A 16,893-nucleotide genomic window follows, 5' to 3' on the forward strand; every position below is an offset into this window, starting at 1 on the left:
AGACACCAGATACCAAGTTTGCTATTAGAAAAAGGAAAACGCCTTTCCAAGCTGTCAATTGAAGTATACCAGAGCAACATCCAAAACTAAGTGAAGTGATGTCTTTGAGTCTAGTGATCAGGCTGTTATTATGTGAAATATTAACGTCATAAAAAACAGGCTCCGCGTATATATCCTTCACGTTTGTCCTTGGCTGGCTTTGTAGCTGGTCCGAATTCTTCATGATTAGTTTTGTATTCTGTGTACATCACAAACAATTAGCTCTTTTTCTTTAGGAATACTGTCTTTCAATTCCTGACTGTGAAATTATTCATGCTTTCTTCATCGCCGGATTGATATTAGGACGTGTGTACGGGTGCGTTTTCCAGTTCATTAAATAATTCAAAATTTCTTTCCTCCCCCTCGGTTTATAGATATATTGTTCTCGCCCATGAAGAAGTTGCATGATTTATCGATGTCTTGTGGCATATACTTTTTACCTTATGATTTTCTTTGTACATAAATAGTTTACTATTTCACTACTTTGTAGCTATAAAATGTCAAGCAATAACTCCACGGTTAGAGTAAAACAAGAAGAAACCAATAATCATGAGCCTCAATTTGACTATTTTCCCCTTCGTGCATGCACCAAGGAAGACATTGAGGAGACGAGATATCATATTATGAAATTTCACAGCATGAAGCCAGTACATCTATCGAAGGATTTTGAGAATCCGACCCGGTTGCATAGAAAAGATCCCAAAAATTTACAATTTCAACTTTCACTAAAGGAGCTTGAAGAAAAACGGAAGGAGGACGAGAAGAAAAACGCACAGAAAATTCAAAGGCGTCAAGAGTACATTAGAAAAAAAGGTATAAAAGAAAGCGAGATGACGGATGAACAGATTGATGAAAAGATAGAGCTAGAAAGTATGTCTGAGGAGGAGAGAAAGAAAAAACTTGAACAGAAAAAAAAAAGAAGAGGAGGCAGAAAAACTCGAGAAGGAGAAAGAAGAAAGGTTAAAACATATTGCCCCAGATGGAGGTGCCAGAAAAAGAAAGCAGGTAATTAAACGTAAGACGAGGCAAATAAGGGCTTATGATGAAGACAAAAGAAGGCTAAGATACGAGGAGTTTTATCCATGGGTTCTAGAAGATTATGACGCAAAGCAAGCATGGGTCGGAAACTATGAGGCGGGTGTGACGGACAATTTTTGCCTATTAGTTCTGGATAACGCAAATAAGTGTTTTAAACTTGTTCCCTTGGATAAATATTACAGATTCACTCCAAGAAACAAGTATGCTACGTTAACATTAGAGGAAGCTGAGGCTAAAATGAATAAAGGTAGTAATGGCCAGCGTTGGTTGATGAGGAAAATGGCAGATGAGGCTGCAAGTGGTCAAAGAGTTGATTTACGTTATAGAAAGCTTCAGACAACTTCAAAACAAGAAAAGGAAGAGGATCCTACTGTGAAGAAATCGGAGGATGAGGATATGGACTTTGATGATGAGTTTCAGGATGATGAGGAAGCGCCAATTATACAAGGAAACGAGGCGGAAAACAAACTTGTTGAGGGTAAGATGAAAAAAAACATGCTACGTGCGAACAATTTGATAGAGCATGATGAAGACTCAGATTCAGATTTGGATGATTTATTTGAGGTTAGAAAGGTTGACAAAGAAGGTAAAAAGCTTCGTAAAGCTCTAGCGCAGAATGCTATGAATGAAGTTTATGACACGGATGATGAAGAGGACAATAACCCTTATTTATCAGAGAGTGAAATTGAAGAGGATGACAGTGATGGGGAGGAGGACAAGATTATTACCATAAAGAAGGAGCCTGGACTTGATGGGAAATTGCGCGAAGAGATCACAGTTAAAAAGGAAGATGGTGATACAACCGAAATAACCTCTACTACAAGGCAAGAACAAAGGAAGGTTTTTGTGTCCAAATACTCAGATGGTGTTTTAACTTTGAAGGCACCAAAGATTATATTAATGCAATTTCCAGGAGGTGAATGGAATCCAACAACTGCTATTAGAAGAAAACGCCATGATAATTTCGGCGAGGAGGAGCATCCACCTTTGAAAAAAATTAAACTCAAGCTTGGGCACAAGAAAGCCAATTCGCAGTCTCCTGATTCAAGACTTCATCAGATATCCAAGGCTGACGTTGATGAACTTCTTCGAGATGGACCTATACCATTAACGACTCTTGTGAGATCCTTAAGAACGAAGATGAGTAAGGATCCAAATGCTAGGTCAAATTTAAAGCACGTGTTGAAGGGTCACTTTACATTAAGAAACAAGAAAGTTTATCGGAAGGGTGACTGATGGTACATATCTGCATCAACTTGAGCAAAAAAAAGTTGCGCTCTGCACAAGCTTTGCCCGTACTACTGATTTTATCCTGTGGAAAATTTTTACTTTTTTATTTTCTAAACATTCAAGGAGTATGTATATGTATATGTTAAATAGTTCACTTGAAATTTAAATACAACTATTAAATAGAATATTGACGTCTATCTTCAAAAAATGGCATCGGAACTTCAGGAAGTGAGTGAAGACCATTAATATCAGAAATATTAATTTCATTGAATTCCTTGTACTAACAAAACTTCTTAATCATTAACAGTTGGTTAGCTTTTTACATGATAGGAAAGCGGGTGTGAGGGAAATAGCGTTGTCTCACTTGGTACAGTTTTCAAAAGCTGGCCCTGATTCAGAATATGATATATTCAGATATAAGAATTATCAACCGATTAAAGATCTTAAAATATTGGCCAGGGATCGCAAGGCCTCAACGGTGCGAGATGCAGAGACAATTTTAAGTAATCTCTGTGATGATGATAGTTTCCGGGAGCTTATAGCCAAAGATGATGATTTTTTAACATTGGTTTTGAAGCAAATTACCGATACAAATAATGCTAATGGAGACCTCGCTTGCATTCTTCTATCAAATATGGCAAAGAGCGATTCTATGAGCAGGATATTTAGCATGAATCTTGAAAATAATGGCATGAATGACATGTTTAAAAGTTCCAAGATACCAAACTGTTTAATCGACATATTCACTTTTGGTACAAATCACAAGATTAATAGATTTGCTAACTATGATTATCTTGCTTATTTCTTTGCTGATACTTCTAGATTCGAGACCGGTAGAATTTACTACACGTCAAGGCAAGATTATGACTCTGAAATTCCTCTAAAAAAGTTATTAAAGTTTACTACGGACGGAAGCAAAGCAAGGAGAGAAGGTACGGCATATACAATAAAAAACTGCCTTTTTGATATAGAAAAACAATTGGGGCTTTTAAAAAACAAGTCCATTTTGCCTGCGATACTTTTACCTTTGGCACTTCCAGGGAATAGAGGTTTAGATGAAGAAGATATCAACAAGTTACCCCCAGAATTGAAAAAACTCGATAGCCAGCAAAGAATTGAGCCTGACATAGAAATTCGGATTACATTTCTTGAATCTGTTTTGCTACTTTGTGTTACAAGGCAAGGTAGAGATTATCTTCGGAGTAACGGGGTGTATCCTATTGTGAGAGAGTTAGATAAGGAGAGCAAAAATGATAAAGTGACTGATATTGTGTATAGGATTGTGGATATGCTGATGAGAGAGGAGAAACCTAAGGATCAATATGATTCCAAGAGTGAGAAGGAACAAATTAACGCATTTTTACAATTAGAGGATAAGGAAAAATTTGCTAGCAAGCTGACGATTCAAAATGGAGATAAAGCTCAGAGTAGAGAAGAGGAAGATGAGAGCGATAGCGATGACCAGATAATTGAAGTTGTCTAAGACACAGAGCTCTTGTGTGCATGCTTGTTCAGATAAGCTGTATATAATGTTGTACGCTTAGTTGTTGAAGTGAATAAATATGAAAACATATTAAGCTATAAACTAGCCAATGAATATAAATATTAATAAATAAGCACGCTGTGATGATGGATATGGTACTCTGCAAAACTTTAAAACACTTCGCCTACCATCAACGTTCGAATTATGCAATTTTGAGAAATTAGTCAATAGATATCTCTTCTAAATTGAAGTTACCCATAATCTGATATCAAAACGATCCAAATAGGTGAAATAAATCAAAGACCTATGCTGCCTACTCATCATCATCACCATCACCTGCGTCACCACCAGCAGCCAATTTCACTTTAACGTCTTTCCAAAGTTTGCCCTTATTTCTTGTTTCCCACCAACCGTTAATGGCATCATCAAATACTGTTTGAAACACAAATGCAGTACCAAATATTGTACCCACGTAGACAGCGTTTCTCTTAAAAACTGTTTGGAATATGGTGGAGTAAACTGGTGAAAAATAATAAAACGCAAATGTTAATATGCATCCCCTTGGAAATTTAAAGCATCTAGGCATTACTTACACGACATTATAAAAAGCGATATCAAGTGCTTAATTTGTGAACGTCTGTTCTAAATAATTTGCACAATAACTGATTTAATTCTTAAACTAGATGAACCTGATGAACAGTCATGAAGTCTCAGCAATGCATACAGTTGAAACGGATTATGAGGAGAGAAAAAAAGTGAAGAAAAAAATTTAGCGGTTGATGATTGGCGGGAAAGAAAAAAAAAGGCACCCATACAGCGCTTAGATATTATAACATTTTCCCATCGTGATGATAAGAAGAGAATAAAGTAATGGCACACTACCTCAGTTTAGCAGGGTTAGTTATATCGTAAAACATTATCATAATATATGCGATTATATAGAAGTACCTTTGTATTGAGGTAAACATATTTACCATGGGAGATTATCAAATTCATCGTCATCAGTCATAATCCGGTCTCCATCATCATCATCATCATCATCATCATCATCATCATTATCATTATCTCCTTCAATATCACCCTCTACGGTTCCCTCATCTGGAAAGGGGAATGCTCTTAATCTTAAAGCAGCATTCATTAAAGCCAAATTGTTCTCCACGTTTGGTGCATTCTGAAGATTCAATGTAAAAAATTCTCTTGCATCATCGTCTAGTGTAAATGGAACATTCAGCCTCAAATCACCCATCCCGGTGTCAACAATAGATACAAATTCGGATGCAATCAAACTTTGGTTCAACCAACATTGATTCAAGTACCAAAATCTATCTAAGTGAAGAGTTCCTGCTTCTCCTCCACCTAATAGTCCACCAGCGGCCTCACCATACTTATTTAAATATGGCGAGCTAAGGTGAGCAATCACATCTCCAGTTGAATCACGATGTGCCACGAAAGTTTGTGGCACAAGGAAAAGATCCAATTTATTGTGGTACGGTGAGAAAAATAAGCAATGTGTTCCCGGACCCAATGGACAATTTACGGTATGCTTTCCCATACGATTCACTGCTTGTCCACACAACATACAGATCACATACTTTGTATCCGTAATTGATTTTGAGGACGTATCTCCGAACGATCCATCCAAATAATCAGATATCTTTGGTGCCATAGGCTGTAAAAGTACTGGTGCTGGGTAATCTAGGATTACATAGCTGCGATCCGAAAGCGAAAACAAAGAATCAATTTCGGCCATCATAGAAGAATGCTCAACGGTTTTCTCAATATTGGCGAATTTGAATACTTCGTCAACGTTACTGATAAGATTTTCAGTAGTGCTGAAATTAAAACATTGGGCGAGCAAATCAATTTGGGACTTATACCTAACGAACCACGTGCATGCAACACTATAAAGAGATTCCTTCATTGATGGCAGTAATTCAACTCCCAGCTGAGTACTTAACGTGCTGCAGAAAGACTCAAATGGTTCCGTACCTTGAGCATGGTATGGCTTAATATCATAGCAGAAGGAGGAAAAGATAATCGTTGTTTTGTCCTTCGAAAGCTTTGACATCAAACAGAACACGATCCTTGTTATAAATTTTGTTAATACTGCCCTAATTATTGTGTCAAAACTTTCTTTTCCGGAGAAGAACTGCACTAAAATAGTTTCGAGAAATCCTAGGTGTCGATAATGCATCATGCCAATCTCACTTTTGCGAAGTTCGTTATAATCAAAACCTTTTTCACAACCAAGGTTCATTAAAACACGATATTGAATTAGAGAGCGTAACACCAAAAGGGAGATGTCAGATAATGATGCAGGACAAACATTCTCTATTTGACATTTAGGCATCGTTTCAAAATTGACACCACTTTTTACTGTTGCAGAAATACCCTTTTCTACCTCTTTTTGCCTGTTGGCAATTTCAAACATTTGTAATGTTGAACCAATCAATAATGCCACACTTATTTCTGGGTTGACACACTGCACAAATTCTGCGGCTACACATTTCAGAAATTTGTTTTTCGTACCTAAATCTGCCAATTCTTTTTTAATCTGTGTGTCCTTATACTCACGATTTTCAAACAATTCCCTTAGTTTTACATCTAAAACATTATGTCCGATCATGCGACTATTTCCCGCCTCATTATCAATATCAGTGGTGTTTAAACTTGTTGGCCTGCTCATCGGGTCAAGTTTAATGTGTGGATCATGAAGGGATGGGATAAACGAGTTGCAATATTTCTCACACAGGGGACAAAGAAAGCTAGTGACTTTGTATCCCTTTTTTTGTATCATGTCTAAGAAACAACTTAAATGCATTCCGTGAGGACAGCCTGTAATTACGTGCTTCGAAAAGCAGAATGGCGGGTTCTTTGGGGGACCATTCATATTCACAGATCCATCCCGGATAGTGTCATCGTCTAAGGAGCCAAATTTTGACACATCATCGACACACGGGCGTGGGAACAAAGGCATCGAACTTGATGTTTCCATTTGTTCACTTTTATTGTAAAAACGAGGGCACTTTCTAGGATGAACATTCCAATCTACTGACATATCACTGCCAGGAATAAAGCTTGAAGGATAAACGGCGCCTCGGAATAAATCTGGGAGATTCCAGAAAACGGATGATTTGGAAATGAGTGTCGGAATACCAAATATTTCAGTATCATTTTCAGGCTTCCGGCACAAAATGCATACTCTGGCGTTGCTACCCCCCGTATGCTCATTCTGATCCTCTATCTCCCCTTCAAATGGGCTTTCTACATCGCTATCTTCAAAGAAATCCCTATTTCTCGACATGAACTCTTTTTGTTGACCACGCATTCTCTCCAGTATTCTTCTTTGCCTCTTATGAGCCAGCCTATGTGCGCGCTCTTTTCTTGTTTCCAAGCCTTTACCATGCTTAGACTTTCTATAACTTTTAATATGCTCTTCACCAAAGCAATCGATCAGCGACTGGAGAACGGCGTCATCTTTTAACAAAAGAATATCCAATATAGATGCAGCCTTCTTCGCAAGTATTGCAGATGAACTCTTTCTTTCTACAATACCAAGTAATATATTGCAAATAGGAATGTCAACAAAACTTGAAATATGTTGCTCATTATCCGAATACCGTAGGGAATCATCTTCTAAAATTGCGTGTAATAAATGAAGTGTGACCATTATATGATCATCCTGATCCGAATCGATTGAAAATCGTAATACCTTATACAAGAATTTTGCAAAAAGGTTCGATTTAAAAGTGTCGGCTAATGGTTCGGATTTCTTGAGGTCAACACCCTCAAGTTTGTAAATAACTGGCTTTAATACAATATCTTTTTTCTTCTTCTTTCTTGTGGCAGCCAATTTCTCCAGAATGTTGTCTTGTATGTCATCTGCGGATACATATTTGTTCAAAAAATCGAATGGGTCTAGTTTGCTATACATGCTTTCTTTCAAAGCATAATGGCCATAATCCCTTATACTGCGTGGAGGAACAAATTTAGCAATCTCTTCAAATACTTCATCAAAAAATGGAACGCCCTCAAATTGTTTCTTTAAATCAGAGTATCCTTTTTCCTTGTAGCATAGCGTATAAGCAAGTTCAGCTCGAGTTTGCATATAGAACAAACGATCCCTTGTCATACTAGAATCAAAAGAAAGTCTGTAAGTAAAAAGATGATATAACTTTGTAATCATTTCCAATAGCATAGGAGACACCCTATCCTCATAAATGGTCTCGGTAAACGGTATTGGATTTGCGCTCAAAATGCAATCAGAAAATTCCCAAATGTTAAAAATATCCTTCATTCCTATAACTTTTCCAATAATCGCTAACTGCTCCAAATATAAGCAGCCACATTCATCGTAAAAAGTGTGCGAAATTTCGTTTTGGGAAAAGACGCTGTTGCCATTTCTTATCCAAAAACCCGTTTTAATCTGAGCGCTAAGAACATCCGACTCGACCAGAGATGAGCAAGATCCACAACTTAATGCACACAAAGACTTATCCAGTCCAGAAGCAGATTGAAGAGAACAATTAGCTGGAAGCAGCAAGGATGTATTAAAGCATGAATAATTCATACATAACTGAGCAAGCAAACTCTGTAGTGGGTGTAAAAGTGACACCGGATCAGAAGATACCTTTGCAGCATTATCACCTGTTGGAATCTTATACCTGGCATTCAGATAGGCAGATGTAAATTTAATAGCATTTTCGATGACCTCATTTCTGCCTTTGATTGTGGATACAAGCTTCCCGATGTATCTTGCAATATCATAAGCAACCACTGCAAGGGTAAAGTATCTTTTATATTTAAGATCCTCATGTTCCACATGATCACCTGTTTTTCTAACTATTTCATAACTGTTATCAAAGATGGAAACAAGAAGCATGACGTACCCAAAGTATTCTGGTTCTAGTATCTTATAGGATCCTGGCTTTAAAAAAGAAATAATGGTAGCCGCACTTCTATAAATTTGTGACTCTGCAGTATTATTTCTTCTTCTTTCCCAGGAATAGTATCCAGGTGCATATGTACCATACACCAAATAGCCATGCGATCTTTTACCATATCTCAGGAAGCAACCTAAAGCACTTTGTAGAATATTTTTAAAAGTCCCTTTTTCAAGAAGAGCAGTTCCAATACAAGGATCATGATAAATTTGTAAGCGAAATGATTCAAGTAAACTCAAATGCCACTCACGATCATAATACTGATTGATGTTCTCGAGTGTCGGTAATATTTCTGCTATTTGCATTCCAAATTCTGTTCTAGATTCTGGAGTACTAGTAATAACAGGAACTATCAATGTTCTTAGAATTTTTCTAGTGCACTTGGGAAACCTCCTCTCCAAAAAGAATAGTAACTGCAATCTAGTAAAATCCCTCTTGACGCCAATTCTGGTGGGAGATGTTGATGGTAATGATCTTGAATTCTGAAGTAATAAATTTGGCACACCACTCAAAGGTGGTATATCAACATTGCCTCTGTCAATAAGTGGTATACCATCTGAGCATAAAAGTGAATTCTTATCGTCAACACTAATTTTGGACTCATTGACATAAAAAAATGATGGATATGTTTTGAGTAGCAAATCAGAAAGAACTTTCATACCAAATTCCGAAATCTTACTGTTTGTGCAATGAACAATTTTGAAAATAAATTCCACAGCAGCATCAGCAACTTCCAGACGAATCGCGGTCTTTGCGCTCAATACTGTTGCAGTCATCCCTGTATTACGAAATTGTGAAAAAGGACCTATAAGATCCTCTACCTTTGTAGCCTGCCATATTGATGTGTATCCCTTACTGTCAATAATAGAAGCTAAATTCACACTCATTTGGCCAGAGTCCTCATCAAATTGATTGCGAGCCAAGGATATTGTTTTCACTGCCGTGTTCCAGTCGTGAAATTCATCATTCCATGCAATTAGATACCAATTACACAAACAATCTGTTTCAACACCATACTTGGAACCATCCAAAAAGGTTAATTCATCAATATCTTCATCAGCTGCGACAATCTCCTGATCAGTGCGATCATCTAGCGTAGATCTCAAAACTTGAACATTTAAAGACTGAACGTCGAGGAAAAAATCTAACGCAGACTCGATTGCACTCGTGAGATTCTTCTTTAGTCCTTGAGGTAATTCTCCATAGTTACTCCTTTTATCCATCTTATTAGCTAAACAATCGAGAGGTCTCTTCCAGGAGGATACATCACCGCAATCACATATAGCGTTACCTTGAGAGATATGTCTACTAACATTATGATCTGAATGTTCACGCTCATTAAAACAATGGGCACACATACAACACGTTGGATCGACTCCACAATCATAACAATTGTAAACAGGCTCCCCTGGTGGTATTTCGCGCGCGCATATACGGCCTTTATGAGAATAGCCTCGCGATGCATCATCGTGTTCATCAGTTGAATCATCAAAGCAATCATGAGGAGACCATATATCATCAATAGACATAGGAAAATCATCATCGGCTGGGTCATCCATCCAGGGGAAGATATCTTGATAATATTTACCACTGCCGGCGGCAAAAAAGTAGAGTAACCTCAAAGTCAAAGTTGAAACTCGTTTCGGGTCCGTATTGTGAACTTCAAACTCCAACTTCCCAGGAATCATTGTTAAAAGTTCCGGTAGAGATTTTGACGAAAGAGGGGACTCTTCATCAAGGGCTGATGAGGGTGGTGAGGGTGATGGTTCTGCCTCCGACATAACTAGATTGTTTTATTATCAGGGAAAGCAAACTTCTTCAAATTACCGTTTTTCAATAAAGCTAAATATCTCAAATATCGTACCAAAGAATTTAGTTTTTTCCGGGAATTTAGTCTTGCAATAAGAGAATAGATGTATTCTAATAAAAGTTAATCTATTTCCAACAGATCGACGTTCATAGTATGAAAAGATCACCCACATAAAGTTTCCTTCATGAACCATTCCTCTGAATTCGCACGGAATTTTTTTTTTTTTATATTTTTTTTCTCACTTCTTGTTTACTTTCTTAGCCTCTACCACCCATTGCTTGAGGAAGGAAATTTTAGGGGGCGGGTGCCATACTTAGTTGATGGCGCTTTATTTCGATAAGACTGTACGAAGAATATTTACAATTTCGTTGTTGATAGAATTTTTGAAACCGTTGCCATTTGAAATTTGCAGTTGTCATCTGTTAACTAGGCGGTTTTTGAAGTGGGAATATTAATAGGTTTGTTATCTATCTTGAACGAGATTTAAGAACACTTATGATGGATGATCAACAGGAGTCGTCCAAGGCATTATTTCGTGAATATTTGGCCGAACTTCCAAGAAAATGTAATTTTAAGTTAACTCCAGATGTGTTGAAGCAGATATATTCAACAATTGGTACTTTTATGCTTCTCACGGAAGCCGATCTTGATCCCCAAGATAACAATCATTATCATGTTGGTCGTCCTTGCGTCCGCAAGTTTCTTAAAGGAGAAACTTGCTACCGTTGTTTAACATGTGGTTATGATGAAACTTGTGCACTTTGTTCTTATTGCTTTCAACCAGAACGTCATATAGGGCATCAAGTTCACAAAAGTATTATACAAAGAGACAACGCTGGTTGCTGCGATTGTGGTGATCCAGAGGCATATGCAAATCCTCGCTGTGATTATTATAATGGTATAGGTTTATCTAAGGATAATCACAAGTTACAACCGCCGTCTCCTGAATATATTGAAAATTTCAGTGATATGCTTTCAATCCTTCTTGATTATGTTATTGACGTCTTATCACAATCAATTTCGTGTTTGGTTTCGCCAGTTACAGTGGAAGAAGTTCAAAAATTAAGTGACGCTTCCAGACTTGATCAATCTACGTATGGAACGAGCGATCCTAATTCTATGCAGTATGCCTTAGTTGTATATAATGATCTGATGCATCAGTATCGGGATGCCGTTCAAAGAGTGAGATTTGCAACGGGAAAGGTTCCTGAATTTGCAAAAATGATTGTTGAAAGGTGTCAGATACATGGAAGGGCAATTGTGATGATCTCGGACCATATTTCATTATTATTAAAGCGACAGAAAATCCTTACTACTACAGGTCTTACGGCATGTATTCGGAGTACAAGAGACATCTTCAGAGAGACAATGTGCGATGGGATAATTTGCTGGCTTTTGAAGCTTTCTCAATCGACTATAATAAAGGGAAGTACCGAACTTCGAAATTGCTTTTCTAGAGTTTTTATGAGGCCTCATCACGATGGATGTGCCAATCAGCCTCTTCCCGTCTATAAAAATGGTGTCCTTCTTTCCCCAGCGCAGCTCAAGTATGTTCCCTTTCAAAATGAATATATGCCATCGGAATTGGTTTGGAGTATACCTGATGATATTAAAAAAGAATGCCGCTATGAGGATTTAGCTTTTGTGCTCCCTCGTGAAGGGGACGGATCTTATACATTTTCCGCTTCGAGGTTTCAATTTATTCTTTTTTACGACATTCGTTTGTGCCGCCTAAGTCGATTGCGCCTTCATGATATGTTAGTTTTGATGCTTGTGAACAATTTAAGATATAAGATGTTAACTACAGCCCAATTTTTGGATATATACGATGATTTGCTCACGTTATTTTTATCCTTTGATAGGGAGCCTGAATGTTCAATAATGCCTACTTTAACGACACAATTATTCACATGCCCCTCTTCTTGTACGGCTATTCTTCGCCATGGTGATGTTTATAAGATGATACGTTCTGTTGACAACTATCTTCGGTTTGGAGCAACAAGTACAAGTGTTAGATCTCCGTTTGCGTTAAATAAAGATGGTTTATTAGTTTCTTCACTCCGAAATCGGAAGTGGGGACATATGTTCATGGATCTTAATTACATAATTACAAGAAACCCGGACTTGCTCTCCATAGTATACTTTTTACAGTGTTTTCCAAAAATTGTCCATATGTTTAGTCTTCTTCAATCGAGACCAATGCTAAAACGTGAAGCTGCTAAGCATGTTGAATATGAATTCACAGATTATGGTATATTTTTTAATGCGGCGTCGGTGGTTGCACATTTTGGCGAAAGTATAGGGAAGGTGTTTAATAGATTAGATGAGGCTCATCTAAGATTGAGAAATGGAGGTTTTATTTCAGACATGCTTTATTCTCCATTAATTGATAAGATGGTCGAAATATCATTTTTACCACACCAAAACTTTTTTAACTCGAATAGCAAAACTCTCGGGATGGTGATTGAGGAAAGGGAAGCTCCAATAAAGTTTATTAATATCTCTTGCGACGATGGAACAATTCGTCGATACGTTGATTTTGATGTTCTCTCCGGAAAGGTAAGTTTCATTCATCCGTTACATAGTACGTTAGCATGGATTATGGAAACCGACCAAAGTTTAAATTCACCCACCATGATGGGTCGAGTTATGCAGTTGATTAATGATATAACTTTTAAGCAAGTGCCTTCCGCCCATGATGGTGATGGCGTGAAAGGTCTTTTTGATATTCCACTCCGAACTTTGGTTTGGATGTCTCAAATAAAGGTTGGCTTGTGGGTTAGAAATGGTCTAAGTGTCCGAACACAAATGAATATTTACAAGTATTCCGGTATAAGAGAGTGTGGTTTTATGAAAGATTTGTTTCTCACACAGGTTTTATGCTCGTATCTTTCTCCTGAAGAAGGTATGTCTACATTACTACGCAGATGGGGTCTGCTTGAATGGTCAGAAATGCGTTATGAACTTTGTAAATATGGTCCACAGCATACAAATGAAATGGTGGAGGAATTTTTACTTTTTATGATAAATTTGCTAACCGAGGACTTTCATCTAAAGAAGAGGTTTGCCGTGGAAACCCTAGATATGGTTATAGCGAGAGAACTCATTCATACGCTATGCTTTAAACCATTGAATTATAGCAAGATGATCTCCTTGATTCCAGAACACATTTGTGCAGAGAAAAGATTCTTCATAATATTTGAGAAGTTCACAGAAGAAATTCCTGATAAGAATCATTCATCCACTCAAATGCAAGAATTGAAGACATACAAATTGAAGGATGAATATTTTTCCTTGGTTGATCCTTTCTATATTTATTATTCGGCGAACAGACGGGAAGACTGTGTTAAAGTTTTAAAGGAAAGAATTAGGAAGAAGATTTTTAAGGAAAAGCAAAAAAAGGTTTCAATTTCGGAAATCGTGCTACCACCCAAGCATGTTGATTGGAGTACAAGCCCATATTCCGCCCTTCCAAAAATTTGCTGTTCAAGGAGCTTTTTACAATTTATAGGCGCGTGCCTTCAATATTGTACGCATAAATCTGATAATAATGACACAAGCATGTCCGGCAAAGAGTCTATTTTTTCACTTTTACTTCATCTTCTTCACATTGCTGTTGATCAAGAGCAGCTAACCAATTTTGGCTCTGAGTATCTGTACCATACAAATATTCCTCGTCTACTATTTTCTTTGCTTATGGATAGTCGATACTGCTCATTTGCCCCAAAAATACGGGCAATCCTTCACATATTTTCCCATGAATGTGGACTTAATGAGGAACAGGTTAAGCATGTTATTCCTGAATATGTAGAAGATTTAGTTATACCTCATTCAGTGAACTATACAGAGGAAGCGAGAAAGAGAAAGAAATTGCTTGCAAAAAAGAAAAGGGATAGAATTCTTGCTAAGATCAAGCATCAACAGAAAATGTTTGAAGAAAAGCATTCGGATGAAATGGCTATCGATAATGGCTTGGAAACTACGAAAATTAATGTTGATGTGAATATGAATGGTGATGACGAATCTGTTGAGCAAGAAGTTGATAATTCGTGGAATTTTCCTGAGGAAAGGTGCATACTTTGTCAGATGCTTCCTGAATCATCGGATGAGCCATTTGGAATTTTTAGTCATGTTTCCCTAGGAAACGAATTTAGGCAAGTGCCTTACTCCGATAAGGATCAATATTGGTTTTACAAAGCATTCAGCGACAATCCGAATTTGGACGAAAAATCGAAGTATACCGATTCAGAATTACCGAATAAATCCTATTTGCAAGCGTATCTTCAGGATATTGAATCAAAGAGTGTAATTGGTCCTGGGTTCCCCAATACAGATTCCTGTTGGAATGAAAATTATCCGATCATTACAAGTTGTTGTCACGGAATGCATTTCTCATGCTATCTAAATTATATCAAGTCAATCAAGTCAAAGCAAATTTCACAGATTACTAGAACTATTCCTGAAGACTTGCAGAAGCATGAGTTTTTATGTCCTTTATGCAAAGCGGTGAATAATATTTTTGTGCCTGTCATCTATGGCAGCAGTGCAGAGAGTTTTACGGAACAATTTGGAACTCCAATTAGTATTTCGTGCTTGAATAGTATGGAGAATGCATCGTTGGATACTCAGATGCAAATTTATACTCAACATGCTGATGATTGTGTTTCGGTAGTCAAGAATGAATTAGTTAATTCGGTCAAACAAAAAGTTAAGTTGAATCATTGGTTTATTGAAGAAAATAACACAACCATTGACACAAAATCCAAAGCGTTTATTGCTTTGGAGCAGGCAATCGGGGTAATGTCTACTTTGTCGCTTCCATTTGATGGAATCAGTTCAGCTATATCCTCTACAATAGAATCAGCTGAGATTTCTTTGCGAGGAATTGGATACGATGAGATATCAAATAAGAATATTTCTCGTGTTGTTCAAACAGTTCAGTCCCAGTTGTCAAATCAGATGATTACGAATCTTCGTGTTTGGTGTCAGTTTAGAGATTTAGTGAGGTCTACTGAAACTGTAACGTCGACGGCTCCAATAAATTCATCGTCCATGATTGGAAAAAATGAGAAACAGTTTCTTGGGTATCCATACAGGCTATTAGGGCTTATAAGCAACATATGTCACGATGATGATGCCCTTTACGATGGAGAAGACTACTTTAGATTACTAGTAGGGGCCGAACCATTGAGATCATTGGGGTTGAGCTTTCAGCGACTCGCCGCCATCTGTTATAAAAAGCATGTTAAACAGTGCTTGTTAAAAATTTACACTGTTTTACAACATGATGGTAACTCGCTTAATGGAGACTTGCTCTCGTGTATTGGCAATGTTAAACTAACAGACCATGCAAAAGAAGTCTTGAGGGATGCATTAATGGCATATCTTGGAACAGATGGCCTCACCCTTTCTCTTGATATCGGAAAGGTTATATATGGAATGTTAGTCAGGCTTGTAACGCCATTTTTGAGAAGGGTTCTAATTTATTCCTTTATTCAATTTGCAAATATATCAAACGATGAACTATCTCACAGAGTGCAGAATTGCGTTTCGGGACTAGAATGTGACAGGATATGCATGACCCTTGGCATTCCACCATTGGAGGAGGTTGTACTTAGCCTGCAGCCTGTTAATTTTCAAAATGTGAGCCCTGAGAACAGAGTAAAATTATACGATTCCAGGATATACTATCCGGGCAGAATTAGATTAATTAATTTGCCTATCAGACTGAATGACTTTTTCACTAATATATGCGGGAAATTGAGCTCTGGCAACCAACCCTCAGAGCCTGCTGTCTGTCTTTTCTGTGGTGAAGTCTTGGATATGCAAAAGACACAGTATGGTGATACCTACGGATCCTGTCATACCCATGTTATTTGGGATTGTATCGACAGCAATGGACTAGGGGTGTTCTTTGTGCCGAGGAACAATTGTGTTCTTCTGTTGAGCCGGAAAAAGGGAACATTTATTGAAGGGCCATATGTTGATATTCATGGAGAATGCGACATGGACTCGAAGAAGGGGCACGATTTACATTTGTGTGAAAAAAAGTTTGATGAGCTCTCAAGAATTATTTGGCTTGAGCATAACATACAGAACCATATATCAAGACAGATGGAATGCCAAGTTGATATTGGTGGTTGGCAGACTCTTTGAAGTTCATTCAATAGATATTTAATTATATGTGGCTGAGTAAAATATAGTAATTAATTCAGGAAGGAATTCATTATTTATTTACCTTCCGTAATTTATTTCCGTATCTGGTCTAAATCATTACTGAAGATTCAGCGCATAAGAGCTAAAAATAAATTCGAGAAATAATTATTTCCTTCCCCCCTTTTTCTTGGAAA

The 16,893-nt window shown here is 37.4% G+C and overlaps 5 protein-coding genes across 5 annotated transcripts; 3 read left to right on the forward strand and 2 right to left on the reverse strand.

The window, feature by feature from the left end:
* Window positions 1–536: 536 nt before the first annotated feature.
* BRETT_000089 (uncharacterized protein) lies at window positions 537–2,313 on the forward strand (the record flags this gene model as incomplete). The annotated part of the gene is made up of 2 exons (XM_041278662.1): window positions 537–909; window positions 959–2,313. 2 exons carry the CDS (start codon window positions 537–539, stop codon window positions 2,311–2,313), a joined length of 1,728 nt encoding a protein of 575 aa, XP_041134857.1.
* Window positions 2,314–2,514: 201 nt separating this feature from the next.
* On the forward strand, window positions 2,515–3,790 carry BRETT_000090 (uncharacterized protein; the record flags this gene model as incomplete). The annotated part of the gene is made up of 2 exons (XM_041278663.1): window positions 2,515–2,535; window positions 2,615–3,790. The coding sequence occupies 2 exons, from the start codon at window positions 2,515–2,517 to the stop codon at window positions 3,788–3,790; spliced, it is 1,197 nt and encodes a 398-aa protein (XP_041134858.1).
* Window positions 3,791–4,103: 313 nt separating this feature from the next.
* On the reverse strand, window positions 4,104–4,390 carry QCR9 (qcr9 subunit 9 of the ubiquinol cytochrome-c reductase complex; the record flags this gene model as incomplete). Its single annotated transcript, XM_041278664.1, has 2 exons — window positions 4,104–4,309; window positions 4,384–4,390. The coding sequence occupies 2 exons, from the start codon at window positions 4,388–4,390 to the stop codon at window positions 4,104–4,106; spliced, it is 213 nt and encodes a 70-aa protein (XP_041134859.1).
* A 370-nt stretch (window positions 4,391–4,760) lies between these two features.
* Window positions 4,761–10,514, reverse strand: BRETT_000092 (uncharacterized protein; the record flags this gene model as incomplete). Its single annotated transcript, XM_041278665.1, has 1 exon — window positions 4,761–10,514. One exon carries the CDS (start codon window positions 10,512–10,514, stop codon window positions 4,761–4,763), a length of 5,754 nt encoding a protein of 1,917 aa, XP_041134860.1.
* Window positions 10,515–11,041: 527 nt separating this feature from the next.
* Window positions 11,042–16,699, forward strand: BRETT_000093 (uncharacterized protein; the record flags this gene model as incomplete). Its single annotated transcript, XM_041278666.1, has 1 exon — window positions 11,042–16,699. The coding sequence occupies one exon, from the start codon at window positions 11,042–11,044 to the stop codon at window positions 16,697–16,699; it is 5,658 nt and encodes a 1,885-aa protein (XP_041134861.1).
* Between the last annotated feature and the right edge of the window lie 194 nt (window positions 16,700–16,893).

This window comes from Brettanomyces bruxellensis, chromosome 3 (genome assembly GCF_011074885.1).
Source record: "Brettanomyces bruxellensis chromosome 3, complete sequence".
NCBI classification, from domain to species: Eukaryota; Fungi; Ascomycota; class Pichiomycetes; order Pichiales; family Pichiaceae; genus Brettanomyces; species Brettanomyces bruxellensis.